Source organism: Erithacus rubecula, assembly GCF_903797595.1.
Source record: "Erithacus rubecula genome assembly, chromosome: 1".
NCBI classification, from domain to species: Eukaryota; Metazoa; Chordata; class Aves; order Passeriformes; family Muscicapidae; genus Erithacus; species Erithacus rubecula.
The window spans coordinates 69,088,381-69,106,872 of record NC_136658.1 but is presented as its reverse complement, the minus strand read 5'-3'; the positions used below and the strand labels follow the sequence as shown (position 1 = coordinate 69,106,872).

The 18,492-nt window shown below is 37.8% G+C and overlaps 1 protein-coding gene across 2 annotated transcripts in view; it reads right to left on the bottom strand.

The window, feature by feature from the left end:
- The window catches only part of RB1 (RB transcriptional corepressor 1), a 70,578-nt gene that overhangs the window by 5,597 nt on the left and 46,489 nt on the right, over nt 1-18,492 (bottom strand). Inside the window, exons 18-20 of one of the 2 annotated variants that reach the window (XM_079318883.1) lie at nt 1,660-1,778; nt 1,132-1,277; nt 312-457 (exon numbers count right to left, since the gene is read on the bottom strand). In XM_079318883.1, the coding sequence (XP_079175009.1) occupies nt 312-457; nt 1,132-1,277; nt 1,660-1,778 (411 nt within the window). Of the gene's footprint in view, nt 1-311; nt 460-1,131; nt 1,278-1,659; nt 1,779-18,492 lie in introns of those variants that run through there. The other variant, XM_079318884.1, reaches the window with a different exon arrangement.

Below are 18,492 nucleotides of genomic sequence, written 5' to 3'. Positions count from 1 at the left end.
AACTTATCAGCCATGCATGTTGTCTTCACAAAGAAAATCACTATATTTTAATGTAAATTATTAGAAATTGAGGTCTGTCTTCATTATTTTGAAAATAGCTGAAAATGGTATTTGAAGGTGCCATATTAAGTAATTGCCAGTGTTTAAAAAACTGAGATGACAGGATTCAGTCTAAACTAAGTTCTCCTTTCAGTGATCAGTAGATCAATGAAAACCTCATAGTACAATTCCTAATGGCTAAAGAACGTAAAAGGAACATTTTGTTCAGGAGAGTATTTTTAAACTTTTTAAAACATTTTTGTTCATGTTACCTGGTCCAGGTGCCTGTCTCTCATTAGCTCATACTCATTTTGTAGTGTGTGCTGGAAGAGGGTCCAGATCAAGGGTTCCAGGTCAGGATGTTCAGAGAGAAGGTGAAGGAACAGGGTATGGAGTCGACGATAGGCCAGTAGATACACTGAGAAACAGAGAAAAATAAACTGATATTGCAGTAACAGCAGCATACAAAATAAAGGAATGCAGTGGAGAGGGGACAACATTGGACTGTTCACTGTCTCCAACAAAAAAATCTACCAGACATTAAGTGAAGGTAGTAAAAGCCAAGATCAAAATAAATGGAGAAGGTTTTCACACAAGAGACATGGAAGCCACACCAAACAATGATGCACACATGTGTCTATGTCACTTCAAAAAGAGCCTGAACAAGCACCTGGAATGTGAACCTGCTGAGAGTTACTAAGCAGACATAGCACAAAAGGTTCAGAAAACCCTCAAACTGGACAAAAATCAAGCCTGGGAAAGCAACATCCATGTCTGCCCAGTTGTTCAGCTTCACATGACTTCTCTTTATGGCCACTGCTGGGAAAAGAATGCTATGACAGAAGAACCCTCTGAGCCCATGGGGACATTCTTACAGCCAGGACAGGTAAGTTTTCAGTTTGAACTCATAGAGTGCCACGTGTACACAGTAACCACCTGCCAGCACCATTCTGCCCTTTCTTCCACAGGTTTGCCTGGTGTTCACAACAGATTCTACAATAAACTTTTCAGAAATGCTGAGTGCCAAAACCCAAAAAAATATATAAAACAAGAGATAACTTTGCAATGTCAACACATGCAGAAGGAACAAACCTTTTTTGTAGAACAAAGAGAGGGAGGTAGATTTCTGTGGTTTCTGTGTTTGAGGGTTCACAGCAGGTTGAACATCTGGAGTGGAAGTAGCACTTAGAGGAGGTCCAGATGCCTTCTTCTTAGGAGATTTCACAGGAGAAAGGTAGCTGGAGGTTCAACATATATTATGCATTTAACATCACAGGATGAAAGAAGAATATTATTCTATATGAATAATAATTGCAGGAACTCTTCCCCATTAGAAGAAACAAATTGTTAATGTGACCTGTTACCCCCAACACCTGACACAGACTTATTTATTGCTAGGCAACTAATGCAACAGTTTAAAATTACAAATTTGATAGGGCTGGGGAAAAGTATTTCAGCATTTAATTTATTTTTTTTATGTATAAGAAATATCTGCCAATAAAATGGTTTAACAAGACTTAAGTACCACGCCTAAGAAGTAGGAAAGCAGAATACAAGTGGATTTGAATATTAAGGGTGATACCAACTTCACATTTTTCTAGACCTCAGGCACTCACTTACAGGTCTGCAGCAGTGTGGTTATGCTGGAGAGGCATATTGAGAGAAGAAGTGGGTTCAGGCTGATCACTTTGGCCTTCTCGCTCTTTGGACTGCTTGATAAGATCAAACAGAGGCGACCCCTGGAAAAATCACAGGATTCTTAGTGCAGTGTAATCCCACATCACACTAAGAATAGACAACCACTCTGAATGAATTTTGTTCCTTCTCTAAAACCAGCCACCAAAATGTGAACCTTGATAGAAGATTAAAGCTTTGAAGTACTTCAGAACACTCATACTTCACAAGAAAATTTTCAGCCATTTAACTTTGAGCTATTTAATACATCAAATGCTTTTGTACCTGTTTCAACAGAGTCCATTAGATATAGGTTAACTGAAGATGTGAACCAGTTGTATAAGTTGTATTCTAGAGTCCCTTACTATTTCCTATTAAAGCCATTTCTGCAGAGTAATCAATACAAGAAAATACATAAAAAGTCACATTTCAAAAAACACTGAACAATATAAACAAAAAATCCTCCCAACCCCCTGATAAAATCCAAAACCAAACCAACCAATCAACCCCCAAAACCCCCAAAAAACAGCTAAAGGAAACTTCAGCCCACTGGTGACTGAAAGTTACTGGTGTACCTACTGTCAATCCATTTCTGCTACATCTACCCAATATTTTACATTTGGTATTATATATACCACAGTCACTTAACTGCACTGAGGACTATTTAGTCTCTGCAGTATCATGTTCCAGAGCCACCTCTGGAAAGAGTTAGAGTGACTCTGGATACATTCAGTCTCTGCCCTTATGGCCCAAAGCAAACCCTATTTTGATTTGAGGGTAACTATCAGTACTTTAACCAAGGCCTCTGCAATACATCTGAAACTGAGCTCAAGGTAGGAGGTGATGCAGAGAGAATGTAAGTGGAATGGAGGAGGTTCTGGCTGAAACCACATCAGGCTTTCTGCTGATGTTAGTAATAAACAGCAGTCCTGCAGAAACAAAATCTCTGCCTGCTTGAGTGTCACACACAGAGCAGAATTATGCTGAGACAGCAAGAGTACATGGGAAAATATTTTTACACCATATTTATAAATAAATTTGAAAGCACAGGGTGGATGGCTTCTGTTTATTTTCTTTAAACAGGAGACACATCCGTGAGTACAATGTTGCCTCTCAGCAATGCAGCATCAGAGCTCCCTAAGCCAGAGAGGAACTTGTGAGTAGCAAATATGTGCCTTGAGAGTGGGAGGCAGAGGAAGCAGTGTCCACAAGACTCAGGATGAAGTGGGCAAAACCAGACATGCAGCATTTTCCTCAAATAATCAAAAGACAGCAGCAAAACCTGTCAGCTCATTGCTTTGTACACAATGCACTGTCTAATGGTTCCTGGTCTGTTTGATCCTCCAAATTTTTAGTATTAAAATGCACTGCAGAGATGACAAATCTGTAGCTATGAACATGAGCACAGCATGCATATAAAGCATGCAGCATCACCTGCCTAGGGCAATAAGAAATCACCTAGTATAATTAGACTAGATTTACCAGAATTAGAACTAGCATGAAGACATTCCTCATTTAGACCAATTTCTAAAGAAATAACTTTTTTTTTAAGTATACCAAATAAAAATTCAGAGTAACAAGAGGAGAGTGATGAGATTTACAATTTTTCACACTGCAATTTTTAAATTATGATTTTGGCAATACTGGAGCCATTTCAGCCATAGCAGAAAAAACATCAGTTACTGATTCATAACCACATAGCTGTTTCTCCATCATTTTTCAACCACTTCAGCTCTTGGGCTGGTCTGCATCATTTTCCCCTTCATTTATGAGTGTACACACTTCTCACTTGTGTCTCTCTTCTAGCATTGCCTTTGCTGGAAGCAGAGACACATGACCTCTATTTCTTATTCTTCTGGCTACTTGGCCCCTTCCTCTTTTATTATTCCCACAAGCACTTCACTTTGGTCTGAGGAATCCAAATTTCTTTCCCAGAGCAATCATTGCTGAGAAATCTTGACTAAGAGTGAATCCTACTTCATTAATTTCACATTTTAGTGATTAATGCCTGGAAAAGTATTGCTTTTAATGAAGGAGGAAAAGGGGTTGATAAAAGGGAATCAGAGGTCTAGAAAGAGAGGCAAATGTTACTATTATTGAGTTAGCACTTGAGACCAGCAGTTCCAGGTCCTGCTCCAATTTTGCTCACCCTATGCCAAGTGTGATTCTATTAGGTAAGGAATGGGGACTGCTACACATGGAAGGGATCTGCCTATTTCTGCATCATTTCCACTCCTCTTCTACTTGGAGACTCGGTCAACCCCCACATAAGTCAACTAAACCATCAGAAAGCTAACAGAGAAAGCAAACCCAGATTAAAGTCTGCTCTGCAGAGAATCACAGAGTCAGAACAAGCAATAAGAACAGGGCAGCCACAGCACGAAGGCTGGGAGCAGAGCACAACACAAAGTACAGGGTGCTGTGCATTTATTGACAACAATCTATTCCATAAACTGACTGGCATGTGGAATTTCATCTGACAGGACTGTACAGACCTGACTGTTAGATGGGTTACATTCAGCAAGAGGACATTCTTTGTGTGGAGACATCGACCCATAGAGCCTGACCAGCAAGATGCAGTGAGTCCAGTACACTTTCTTGGTTCCCACAAATACTAACAGATGCTGTGGTTAAAAAGGTGGCAAGACAAAGAGAGTGCTACTGGCCCCAGCAGTGCAGAGCTGCCAGCAGGGTGTGAGAAAGCCCCATTCCATGTCCCCCAGCAAACCACAGCCTTGTCACTCAGGCTGGCTGCACAAACTTGTCAGCCCTGTGGCTGCACGAGCAGAAAGTGTTTACTTAGCTTTCAGACCTGGTGACATTTAAAGTGGGTGTTTTGCTGATCACAATTTCCACCTTCCTCTCAGACTTTAGGTGCAGCCCCTCTGCTCTTTCCCCAGGGATCCCACCACTCTCATGGGTACCTTTCCAAGTGCATGGCCACGTAGCTGGAGAAGCAGGTGCTGCACTGACAAGACTGATGCCTCACAATGCAGAAACACAGAGATGAGTTTTCTCAAATGCAACTACCCCCCACGCCACAAAACTGATGGGTTTAATTACAGCCATGTCTTCTTCTTTGTACTTAAACATTAAAAACATTTCTATTCTGTGAATTCAAAGCACATTCTGCAGCTTGCAGGGCGTTTCCAAGCTTATCAGGGCAAACTCCAGCTTCAGTCCCACAATTGGATACTCAACACTCAAATGAGAGAAATACAACATCATATTAACCAGGCAATTACCATTCCTCTAAGTAATCATCACAAAAGGACTTTAACCCCTGGGTCCAGCTTAATTGAATAGGAATGCTTATCAGGAACTCATTTCTAAAGTAATGTTATTCATGCTATCTTTTACAAATTTCATATTGCTTTTTAAAGCTTTAAAGCAGCACTTAAGATGATGACCACATAAGGTGATGACCTACAATGCATTCCTTTAACATGAAAGGAGATTTGCAGTTTTTGCTTAAATTTAATGCTCAGTAAGTGATTAATGTTACTAGATGCAGCCACTGAAAAAATTTCACCAATGAAAGTAAAATGTTGCTTTTCATTTGACACCTTCCTGTGATGTCTACAGAAACCCCATTTTATTGGTGCAAAAAGCAAGAAAGCACAATGAAGACTTAAAATTTCTCAGAGTCAGAAGGCCACTGACATCAGAATGAAGAATAAGACTGAAATTTGACTCGGTTCCCTCTCAAAACACCCAGGGCTAACTAACTCTCCAAGGCTAAACTCTGTGAATTAAGTGGGGCTTTGTTCAGAGTGGCTCTGCAGGATGCTTCCCTGCAGCAACGCCTCCACCACAAGCATCTGCAGTGATTTTTCCCCATCTGAAAGCTCCTTTTATGGAAAAAAACAGGCAGGATTTCTTATTTTCTATTCTTTATTTGGCTACAATGAAACTACAGGACACACAGGTGCTTCCCAGCTTCTCAATCTTTGTATTGGCTCTATCCCAACTACATGTTTAATTGGCCTTTGTTTTCCATTAAAAGATTTTAAAAAAACCTTAAATACTTATAAATGGGGAAGAGCCACCCTGGGGTTTGGGTGTACTCCACTGGCCACAAAAGAAGAGCCCTGAGCAGCTTTACTGTAAGCAGTGCTAAACAGTCCACTAATAAAAAAAAACCCCTGCTTTTGTCTTTGTTTTCTATATGCTTTATGTTTTTGTTCTTGGCAATAATTTCCTAATATATTTCCAGGCTGTAGTTATCTATTCATATTAAATTTTAATGCAGTGTTTAGCATTTAAATATGTCTCAATGCCAAGGTCCCTTGGATGCTGGGAGTTTCTTTGCCTCAGGCTTTTTTTTTTTTTTTTTGCTTGTTTTCAAATTATTAAACCAGTCAATACAACACATAATGTTAAGACATTATGTTCTTCTTCATAATGTCATAAAAGATGGCAGTGATTTTGCAAGGCAAAACAAAGCCAGTTTAGAACTGACAGCTTTGGAATGGAAGTGCAAGACTTGGATCAGCACAAGCTATTTCCAGCCCTCTTTCCCAAGGGGCAATTTCATGTCCAGAAAGTTGGCTTTTGCTTGCAACTGTGTTTTCAGAAGTTTCACATGACAATTAGTTATCAGAATTCTGAAATAATTCAGACCTGCTAAAACAAAGTAGACTTCACAGTCTAAATGGAAATACTATTGATCATGGAAAAAAAAAATTTAAAAATCAACAAAATTAAGGATCGTGTCCTAATTTCACACAAGTTGTTTTATATAAGTTATGTTTGTACTGGGACTTGTTCTTACAAAATTTATAAAGAAAAACATTAAAAACTACAGGGTTAACACTTTAATTCTTTTAAGAATACTGACAGATTTGCTTTTAACTCCTTACAATGTGTGTCTGTTGAATGCAAGTCCTATTCCCACACCACTCATCTCAAACATTTAAGAGTCATAGAACTTTTTTTATCTAGCAATAAAGGAGTTCAAATTTTTCCAGAAAAGGAAAGCCATGCTGCCACAGACTAAATATACATCTTACACTTTGTTGCTTTAAATTACATTGCAAATCCATTCTCCTCACAGCTTTGTGATAATCTACTCTTCCTCAGAAGTCTCTGGAAAGACCTCTGGCAAATCTTGTTAGAAATAAGATATTATTTCAGAACAACCAATACCATACTTTTCAGCCCCTCCACTCCTGAAATTACTCTTCACCAACTGAAGACCAATTAATCAATTGTCTATGATTTAGAGCATCTCTTAGCAAAGGCCCATGGGACCCACCTCACCTTACAAGAGCAGTACAAGAGCATCAGAAAGTACCTTTCCTAGCAATTCTGTGAAAACACTTTTTTACCATAAGGATGATTGACCTTCTCTGTCAACATAGTGACTAAAACCATTAGTTATGTTCAAAAACATTAATTACACAGATCAGTGATAATGCTTGGCAAATAGGGAACTCCTGACACAGTTACTGGTTTGTGGCTTGCAACCAATCACCAGTTGAATACTGAAGAGAAAAAACAAATCCTGGTCATTAGGACTGCTCATGTTTGCCAAGCCTGTGAGATTAACTTTTAAATATCACTTAGAAAGGAATTTTGAAAGACAGTCTAGAAGTAAAACTATGTTTTTATTCAACTGTTTTGTTTGAACTGCTCAAGATGACCCTGGGCAGGCTGCTACTACACAGTTTGCAGCTCTTGCACCATCTCCTTCAGCAGTTTTTCTGCTCAACTCACACAAATGATCATACAGGTACACAAAGCACTACAAAATACAATAACCCTTGCTTTTTTTTGCTGAACTTTATCCAAAAAAATATGATTTTAGACTCATTTGCCACTTGTTTTTTCCCCATAGTAACTGCTGCAAGCATGTCCCAGAGGGATCTGTGTTTTGCACTGTCAGTGCTGCTGCAGGAACAATCTGCATCAGAAGTAAATAGCAAGTTTATTACCTAGCTCACAGGGCAGCCAGGCTTCAGTAAGACTAATTCTTGGACAAATCTCAAGACTTTTAGGCAAGAGCCAAAGGTCCCAAGGATAACTGAATCAATACCAGTTTCCTGCCACTATCCACATAGGAAATTGTACAACAAATCAAAACCCACCTGATGTGAACCATTTGACCATTCAAAATGACAATATATCAACAAAAAAATCTTGAGGTTGAAAGTTTTTGCAACAGCTTTAAGTTGTGAAAAAACTAGAGTGTAAAGATTTTCAGCACAGGAAGTAGAGGAGAGATGCTTTAAGGGACCATTATGTTAACTAACATCACACAATACTAGAAATAACAATTTTATAGTTATTTCTATGCAGGAAAAATTCTTACTCTGGGGTTAGCAAAATAGCACTCAAACACTTATTTTCTTCAGAGGAACTTTTTGGGTCACAAAATGCCTTTCTTGGTAAAGACTATTTATTTATGTCATTACTACTGTAACAATCAAATTGACATAGTACTGCATTGCACTTTCCATCAGTTTCATTTACATAGTCCCAGTACTCAGAACAACAATTAAGAGTGATTCTGGGAAATACTTTCACAAGTACAAATGGAAACAGGTCAATAAAGTGCCTCTGAGACTTTTGCTTAAAGCCCATGATTCAGTTTCAAGTTTTGTGTTCTTTCCAATTTCTCATTAGCTGGACAAATTTAGGTACAACGTACCATAAACAATTCTCTTATCAACCTAAAAGCAGTAAGTGTGCCAGGAAACTTTGCAGACAGCAATTTTTGAAAGAGCAGGAGGATATCTTCTAGCAACATAACCAAGGAGTCAACCAATCATGGACTGAGCAAAAAAAGATCTAACAGATAATCTGCAGAGGATGTGACTAAGCTGACTAATACTAAGTGGGGGTTGTTTCATGTCTTGAAACCATATGAGCAGACTGCTTGTGATATTTCAAAGAAAAAAGGACTATAAATATCTTGCATTGCACTCATATAATCTAGAAGAGAAAAATGGCAAGAATTGGAGGTCCAAAACCAATATGCCATGTTTTGTAACAAAACATGACAATATGAACGTGAAAACCATTTTATGTGACGGATTTATCAATTTCAATATGAAGATAATTAGACATGACAAAGAAGAAAAACCTGAAGCTGAAATCAAATTATCTGTGTCACACCATTTTGGGTAGAAACCCAACCCTTTGAGAAGAGTTTTGATCTCAATTAAGCCAATACTTTTATGACTATCATTATCTCAAGCTCAATTGAGCTTGAGGCAGACAAGACCTGGCAGCCACCCTGCTGTGCTTGGCTTTTGAAGCAGAAGCACATGCAGAGCTGCTGAGTGCTCAGCTGGAAAAATTTAAGGAGATATTTCCAATTAAACATTTCTGCTTACAAGCAGTTATTTAACAATCAGTCAAAATGCAGCATGATAGAGGCAAGGAAGACTGCACTGGAAATCAAATTAATAAGAGAATGTTGGTCTTGGACTATTATTTAAGAGTTCATTAAAAAAAACCAAAAAACAAACAAAGAAACAAACAAACAAAAAAATAAGAAAAAAAAAAAAACAACCAAAAACTTTCTTCCCAAGCTGAAAATAAATAATTGAATTTCAACAGAGTGATACAAAATAGTACAAAACCCACTAGAAACACCCAAACTTTCCAATAACTTGTCTTACCACACCTGAAACAAAAAACATGGAAGGCACTGGTACCTACTATTTTTATATTACACCTATTTAATTTTTACTTTTTAGTAATAGTATAAATCTACTATTTTATCAATTAATAAATGTTTTCAAATCTGCAGGAAAACTGGAACGAGAAAGGAAGGCAAAGAATGAATGCAGGAACAACAGAACGAGAAAGAAAGGAAAAGAAAGAATGAAAGAACAACAGAATGAGAAAGAAATGAAAAGAATGAATGAAAGAACGATAGAACGAGGAAAAAGTAAAAGAAAGAATGAAAGAACGAGGAAGAAAAAGAGAAAGAATGAAAAAAACAAAAAGAATGAGGAAGAAAGAAAGAAGAAAATGAAAGAATGAAAGAATGAGGAAGAAAGAAAAAAGGAGAAAGAAAAAACAAAAGAATGAGAAAGAAAAAAGAAAAAGAATGAAAGAATGGAAAAGAAAGAATGAATGAATGAGGATAAAAGAAAAAGAATGAAAGAATGTGAAAGAAAAAGAAAGAACGAATGAACAAGGAAGAAAAAAAGAAGGAAAAAAGAATGATAGAACGAGGAAGAAAGAAAAGAGAGAACGAGAAAGAAAAAGAAATCAAAAAAAGAGAACAAAATAACAAGGAAGAAAGAAAAAAGAAGAAAAAGAAAGAATGAAAGAACAAGGAAGAAAGAAAAAGAAGAAAGAAAGAATGAGAAAGAAAAAGAAAGAACAAAAGAACGAGTAAGAAAGAAAAAGAAGAAAGAATGAGAAAAAGAAGAAATAATGAAAGAACGAGGAAGAAAGGACAAAAGCATGAGAAAGAAAGAACAAGAAAGGAAGAAAAAGAAAGAAAACAAAAGAACGAGTAAGAAAGAAAAAGAAGAACAAAAGAAGGAAAGAACAGAGTGCTGATCTTCTTCCCACCCCAGCTTTTTTGTGGTCATTCCTTCACTTCCCACCACCCATCTTGAGGGTAATTTCACTGATCTACAGCATCAGTTGACTTCCATAACTGCAAACTGTAAATCTGTATAACCACAGGAGAAATAAGGCAGGAATTGTGTCAGCAGAACCACTGGGCCAGCATTAGCTTTTACAGATCTGAAGCACAGAAACAATTGTAACTATTATTATGGAATGTAACAGTATCCCCTAGCAAATTATGAGGGTCAGAAGTATCTTACACTAAAATGTAGAATATCCATTAAATTATTCTAGGATCCTTAAAAAGAAGACTAAAGAAACCTCAAAACAATACAATATACCTGCTTTAATTTTTTATAAGACCAAAAAATGTAGTTGAACCAGCAGAGAAGGGCAAAAACAATAAAGAGGTACAAATAAATCTAAACTATTTATCTAAGATCTAAGTGAGTGTACGGATGTGGTAAATGAAGACCACACTTGCACCACATCAACACCTGCAACAAGTCTGAGCTCACCTTTCTGCAAACTAGGCCAGTATTATTTTTCAGAAAATAGTGTAAGATGTGATATTCAGTGCCTTTCCTCATGGCCACACCAGAATCTTTAATGAAGACTGGTCAGTGATGGCCAGCTCAGGCTCTGGGGATACACACTGGGAGGTTAACATTTCCCCCTTGGATATTCAGAGCAAAATCATGGGGGATATTAGAAAACCACAGAATGGTTAAGGTTGGAAGGGAACATAGTGTGGCATCTGGTCCAACCTCCCTGCTCCAGCAGTGTTTAAATTTCTATCTGGATGCATCTGCAGGAATCTAGGAAAACAACACTTCTTCAAGGTTTAAAATCTACAGCTATAAAAAGAGAAATATCATGTTTGGTTGTTTTTTACCAAAACACCACAAACCAGATCCACCACCCACCATTTCACATTTGAGTAGCACCAACACAGAAACCTCCCTCCCCACAGGAACCCTTTGTGCACATCTATGCAGTGAAGAGCCCATACTCAACATCCCACCTGCAGCCCCTTTGCTCACCCACTGTGGAACCTGAAGCCAGAAATTGGCTTGGAAGGTTTTGTGCAAAACCCATGAGGGCAACCATTTGCCTCAGAGAGGCTCTACAAAAGCCAAGCTGAGGAGCACACACCCAGCTGGGGACTAAAAAAGGTAAATCTTGCCCAGTCAAGGCACAGGCATGTGAGTATTGGACCTTCATAAAGATAATGAGGAAGCCAAGTCTCCTTTTAAAATTACAACACTTCAAAAGAAAGGATTTGAAAGACTATCAAGACTCATGATGTCCCCTTGCCTTTTTTTTTTTTTTTTTTTTTTTCCCCTGGTGCTCAGATTCTCCTGAGTAGGGAATGGATTTACAAATTAAGAAAGTTTCATGGGCTCTAATCCCTCCTTCCTCTGTGCTTGCTCCTTTTAATTATATGACCTTGGCATAGAATTAAAAACTGTACCATGTACATAGAAAGAACTTATGAGACTCTCCCTGAATCAATAAATCAATGAAGCAATACTGCATGAGGCAATACATGAAGAGTACATATCAATAAAGCAGTAAAACTGACAAATGATCAAAACATGTTTCCCTGATCTCACTGAATTACAAATATCCTGCTAGAAAATACAAATGAAAAATATGAAATCCATCAATAACGATTGCTTTTCTAACAAAGCTCAACATTCGTGTTGTGAGAAACTCTTGGTCATTTGTAAACAAAGCAAAACCCAAGTTCAATATTTCTGAGGCAACCACTATGCTCTGCATCCTAATGTGAGAAAATTCAAGTCTTTTGATCCTAGTTTTTCTCCCTTAAGTTTGAGGAAAGCTTAATCAGCTTCTTAAAACTTTTATTTCAGTTGGCCTTTTTGGAAGAAATTTCAATGACACATATTCCTGCAGAAACCCTACATTTTGCAAATGTTTTCCAACAAAAGCATTTCAAACTCTGCTAGTACTACCAATAGGGTTGTAGCATCTCTTCTGGCATTCCAAAATAGGAGCACACCAAGCAGTGTTTTAAAAAGCATCATATGCTCATTTTAAATCTTGATCACTCCATGAACTGCCACTGTGCATGATTTAATTGAAATATTTCACCTCTGTTATACTGAAGTTACAAACTACCACATTGAACTTGTTACTGTTTACTTCCCATGGGGTAAGCAAATGCAGGAAGACTGGGAGGACAGGGAAGATTTTCTCTCTTGAGAAGGGATTCTAAAGTGCTGAACTAATAGAAACCCCCCAAAATGTTTCTCTTTAGCTCTCAAGCTCCAGAGTGTGTAAAGGTCTCAATTACTTACACAATAATGCAATTCCTGTTGAATTTTTGCTTCCCATATTTGCTCTAGAAAAAACAAACCTGAACTGAGCTCAGCCATTTCTCCTAAACTTGCCTCTCACATAGTTTCACATGAGATTAAGAAGTCATGACTCTCATAGATTTAGGTAGCATTTTAATCAGGATAACCTGCCTGCCTCAAAAAGTATAAAGAATAAAAGGAAGGCTTAAAAACACAAGCTGATCTTGCAATTTCACCACATTGCTTCTGGTAAAGAAAGAAACCATTTTCACACTGACTTAGGTATATACACTTAAGTTACTCTGTGCATCTATATATACACTCCTGATACTTCAGAGAAAGATGGACAAAACCCATGGAAACAGTTGTCAAATTTAAAGGAGTTACTTTGATTTGAATGCACTTTTACTCTGCTATCTTTAAGGAAAATGCTTTTGGTCAGTGTGGGATCTGTTATGGGTAGCTCCACTGCCTTCACCACAAACATACTGGTACCAAACTCATAGAAACCAAAACCCAAAGTGTGCTACAAGCACAGCAGGGCAGCAGCCAGAAGCCTTAGATATACATGACTTAAGAAAAGCTCAAACAAAGCACCTCAACTAAGATACTTCAATCCAGTAGGAATTCTGCTGAGTAAACTTCTCTATTTTTTTTTCTTAAATATCTAACAGGTACTTTATTTGTCATTCAGAGGGCATTTTCTACAGCTACTCTGAAGCACAGAATCCAATGACTGAACTACAGCAAAATCAAAACAGGTTTTATCATTTACTTCCAAGGAAATAAGAGGCTACAAATTAATGCATTTCTGAGGCTGGACCCATAAATGACAATCTCAGCCTGAATCCATCTCCCTACTACCTCACTTTTTATTTTGTCTATTTTAACTACAGCTTCTATGAGGCACCTGTAGCAATCTGTGATTTTTAACTCTCTAGACTGGTTGGTCTGAGACAATGAAAACAAAAAACAGTATCAAGAGTGAAGACAATTGGTCCAAAGCATCGAACACCCTGAAGTCAGAAAGAAAACTTAGAGCATCTTCAATGCACTCTGGATCAATTATTTGCCTAGAAAGCTGTCCTCCTTTATCACCCACATCAATCTTATATAAGAAAGCATGACTATGCATACTATGTCTGCAACACTGCTCATTTTTATCCTCCTTTGTGGAAAAATCAATTAGGCATAGATGGCTTTATTTTATTACATTATAAATATCATTATTCCAAACAGTTTACATGAAAATAAATTATAGGGTAGTAGACAAGGTGCATAGATCTCACTTTGAGCTTAGCTGAGGCTTTTAAACCTCACACCACCAAACACTAGGCTAACGTCTGGCCAAGAGTCAAAACAACACAGATTTGAAAGCCTCAAAGCTGAACACTGCCACAACACTTTCAGCACAGTTTCACCACTGACTTAAATCAGTGTAAGCATGCTGGTGCTTCTCCAAGTTACACATCTGCACTTTTTGTCTTATCCCTTGCTTGAGCATTAGCACAGCTATGACTGCAAATTATGTATTTGTTAGGATTAGTTTTAAACCAAACAGTTGTCCTCATTTGCTGACTGTGTATGTACACACAGCACAAGAGAAGAAGCAGAGAGGCTTAAATGGACAGCAGTAGGATTACTTTGAACAACAGCCCACATTTAAACTGTTTAAATCAACCATAAAAAACAGTGTCAGAACCCAAAGAATTAAAAAAATAGAGAAAGTTAAGGGAATATTTGTGAGCAGAAGTAGGACGTTTGTGATCTTTTGACAGCAATAAGTATCTCTTATCTACTGAACTACCACAGACAACAGCTGAGGGGGTTTGGCAAAACCAGAGACTTGAGCAAGGGGTGTGCAGGACATTGTAGGCTGCACAACCCTACCTGGAGCTTCCTCTACCTCCTCCATTGGAGGAAGAAAATACGACTGCATGGATATCTTATGGATACCAGGATATCCATGGTACCTGGCATCATGGATACAAGGAATTGCAGTTCCTGTTCTCAGTGTAGCACTTTTTTCTGATAAATATATTATCACAGAATGGTTTGGGTTGAAAAGGACTTTAAAGATCAACTGGTTCCAAAAGTCTCACCAGAGGAAGGGACACCTTTGCCTAGACCAGGTGGCTCATAGCCCCAACCCCCCATGGGCTTGAATACTTCCAGATGGAGCACCTTTCTTCAGAGGACTCATTTCCTTACAGTAGAAGATGAGAATCCCTCATAACAAGAGCACTTTCTCAGGGCATGAGATGTGGGTTCCAGCTTCCATTCTCCTGCCAGGGTCAAACTAATGTCTCCCAGAAAAACACCTTGCCACTTCCAGGAAGGTTATTAACAGAGATACAATGAAAATGAACCATTTATGTTTTGCATTTCAGAGCATCACTCCATTTCTCCAAGATTGCAGCAGAAAAAAAATTAATTATCACATGAGAAGCATGACCATTGTTCAGCCTTTAAAGTTTTGACACTTCCTTTCTTATGCTCTAGGTATTAGTTGATTACCACATTGAAAAAACAAATGCTAAATGTGGTCAACAGTGCAGTAAAATGGCTCATAAAGTACCAAATTGGTTCCATAAAACTTCAGGATGTGGGCTGGAAGGAAAGAGCAGTTGTAAGGGAGAGTCAGCTGAAGTATTTGTAATTGCTGTTTACCAGTACTAATGATATGCTAAATAATCATTTAAGTAATCTTATCATGCAGAATTTAAAGAGGTTATTTGCTGACTTGCACATTTAGAAAGTAATAGTTCTTCACACTAATCAAGCCCAAGTTCTGCTTTTTGGCAGCAGTTTTCCCTGACAAGCATTTTCATGTCAGTATTTATCTAAACTAATTAGCTCATCAGCTTAAATAATTCTTATGAAACTTTTCTCCCTCCCCTTAACTACTTACGTTACTTCTTTGGTTTTGTGAAGGAAACCAAATTAATATCATTGGTTTTGTTTTTTTTTAAACAATATGAACTCATATAAATCTTCCTGAATGACTATGGCAAATTCTTTCAATAAGTTCGTAATGTTATACATTATAAAGAGCAGTATAGAAATGTGACTGTGGGCTTTGTGCTGCCTCTGACAAGTAGAGGTTAAAAACCTCTGTATAAAAAGTCAGAGGCCTCCATTTGGCCAAAACTGAAAGAAGCTGTAAACACTGGATGCAGTATTTGCAAGTAATTTGGCATGAAAATAAAATATATCCTCAAGAATCAGTGCAGCAACACCAGTAATCCTGACACAAAACCACACTACCTTAATTAATCCTGCCCAGAGAACATATGTTGGGCAAAAACTTACACTAAAGATACGAAAAATAATCATTGCTTTAGAACTACACAAATTACAGATGTTGTTCTACAAGTTCTGTTACCCCAACCATTTCATCCCATATGCTTGGAAGAGTTTCAAAATAATTAATGAGGCTGCTTCTTTCCTATAATTTCTAATATTTGCTTACTATAGCAAGTGATTTTAAAATTTATTTTAGATTTTCTTACAACAGTCATGATCTGCACTTGAAAAGTATTCAGTGTAAAAAAAATTTAGCCATGGAACATCTGGCAAATTTCTGCCAACTCAAACTTTGAATTTTTAATCCTGGGACTTAGAATGTATAAGAATGAAGAGAGCCAGAACTTGCCAGAGTGTTTGGGAAAGGCATTTAACTTATTTCCTGCATCTAGAGCAGGCAGAAATTTCAAGTATTGATGTCATTTCAATCACGTTTGCAGAGTAACTGAACAAACACTTTTTTAAGTTAGAAAAAAATGCAAATAAGAGTTTAGGAACTCAGGTATTTTGTTCTAGTTATGGCATTTCTCTTCCTACCTGACATCTTAGAGATTCCTTTCATTCTATTCCCATCCACTGAAAATCGTATTGTTAAGATTGTTTATAGTCTTTTTTCCATTTTTCTTCCCTCTGAAGAACATCAATATCCACTTTTCAAGCTTTTAATCTCTGTGATCCTTTCTTTTGCTGTTTAGTCCATCCCTTTTAAACCAATTAAACTACAGATTAAAGCTCAAAAAGATTTCACATGATCTAACCTTACTAGCCTACCATGAAATCAACTAAACTTACACCATCAACCCAATACTACAGGGGGGAAAAAAGTGCTCTAGCAGCCAAAAACTGATATAGGAGGAGAGAAATTGTTTCTTCTATCTACAAGCCAGAGAGGAGCAGTTATGTCTCTCGTAAAGGAAACTGAAACAATTACAAAGAGGAAAGAGAAGGAAAATGTCTGGAATCTCATTCTGAGCATCTTTTTCCCTTTTTAAGCAATTACACAACCAACTTTTACTTGTAATTTGCATGTGTGATTTCTTATGCATTAAGCTAACAAGTTACCTGACATGGAGGAGCCTTTAACAGCCTCTGCAGCAGTCACAAGAGATTAAGCTGGCCAGAAAAAAATATTCTGTTCATCTTAAGTTTTATAATGCCCATTTGAAGACTTGCCTGCCACTCTATTTTTCCAATACAGGAAAAAAAGGGAATTTTCAATGCCATAACTGTTTCACACTATTTCCCTAGGTAGGGACCATCACTGCATTTTAAGACAGTAGTGAGCCATTTCTCAGAAACAGTCTTAGAGTGACTTCAGGGTGGCTGAGCAGGCAGCCCCAAAACAGCTGAGAAGGTCAAAATGCCCAGCCCTGCTTTTTCTATACCTATTTTTCCAGCAACTTCTGGAGATGAGACAAATGAAGCCTTTTAATGGATCCTCTTGCTTGGCTAGAATCCAATCTAAAAATATAGAATTTTAATCTATCTACATTTTTGTCACATTCAGTAGCCACTGTAATTATCTCAAGATGATATTTAATAGAGAGTTTTCCATCCAAGGCATTCAAACTTTATTTGGCTCAGATCAAGACAGCCTCACATCCCAATGTGAAAGTGAACGAGCTCTTACGTGGAGGGAAGCTTGAGGACCAAGTCATAGAAAACTTTGCCAGGATTGGAACAGAAAATCTGTGGCACAGCCGAAAAGATCTCCTGGCTTTTAGCCCTACTTCTCAACTATAATTAATTCCTTCCCGTACATGCTCGAAGAGAAACTCCAGTAAACAGGAAAAAAAAAAAAACCCACAAAACCCCAAAAAAACAGCTAAATTCCATAAAAAAATAGATAAATAACAATACTTAGGTCAAAGAAAATATTGTCCTGCCAGGGTTTGTCTTCCCTGCACCAGACAGTTCTTCTGCATAAGACTGCTTAATCAAAGTGAGAACAAATGCCTGCACCACAACACAGGTGTGCCTCCAAAATCAGTAACAGCAGTTATTGAAGAATGGTCTTACACAGAGCATTTTGTGCACCTGACAACCCTCATTTAACAGAGCATTCTCTGGCCTTGGAAATACTGGAAGAATTTATTACAATATTATTAATCTTGAAGTTGCTTTTTTTCCCCCCCTAAAGAGCTTTCAGTATTTTAGCATCAGCACAAACTGAATGCAGTACATTAGATAAGCTCAAATGCATTTCACTTTTGACCACAACTTCCGTTTAATTCCAGCTCTGAATGTGAGGGTACCACCAGAGGAACATACAACACTGGTTAGCATAACTCCAAAAGCCTGGAATGCCTTCAAATACTTGTTTTGCTTCAGTGAAATGGTTTTTTACCACTCAACTTGGACTTCTGAATTTAAGGGACCTTATCTCCCCATGTCCTAATTGACAGCAAGTAATCAACTCTGTGGCATCATGGGGAGGGAGGAACAGTGTCCTGCTCTCCCAGCACACTACTAAGGTTGTAATCACTTTTCCTTCTGATCCCTTGTGGTGGAGCAGGTTTACCACACAAATCCAGAATTGCTTAAACAGGTATCTAAACTCAGAGAAGCAGAGTTATGTGGTAACTGCCTGAAGCAGTGGAAAAAACTTGCTTGC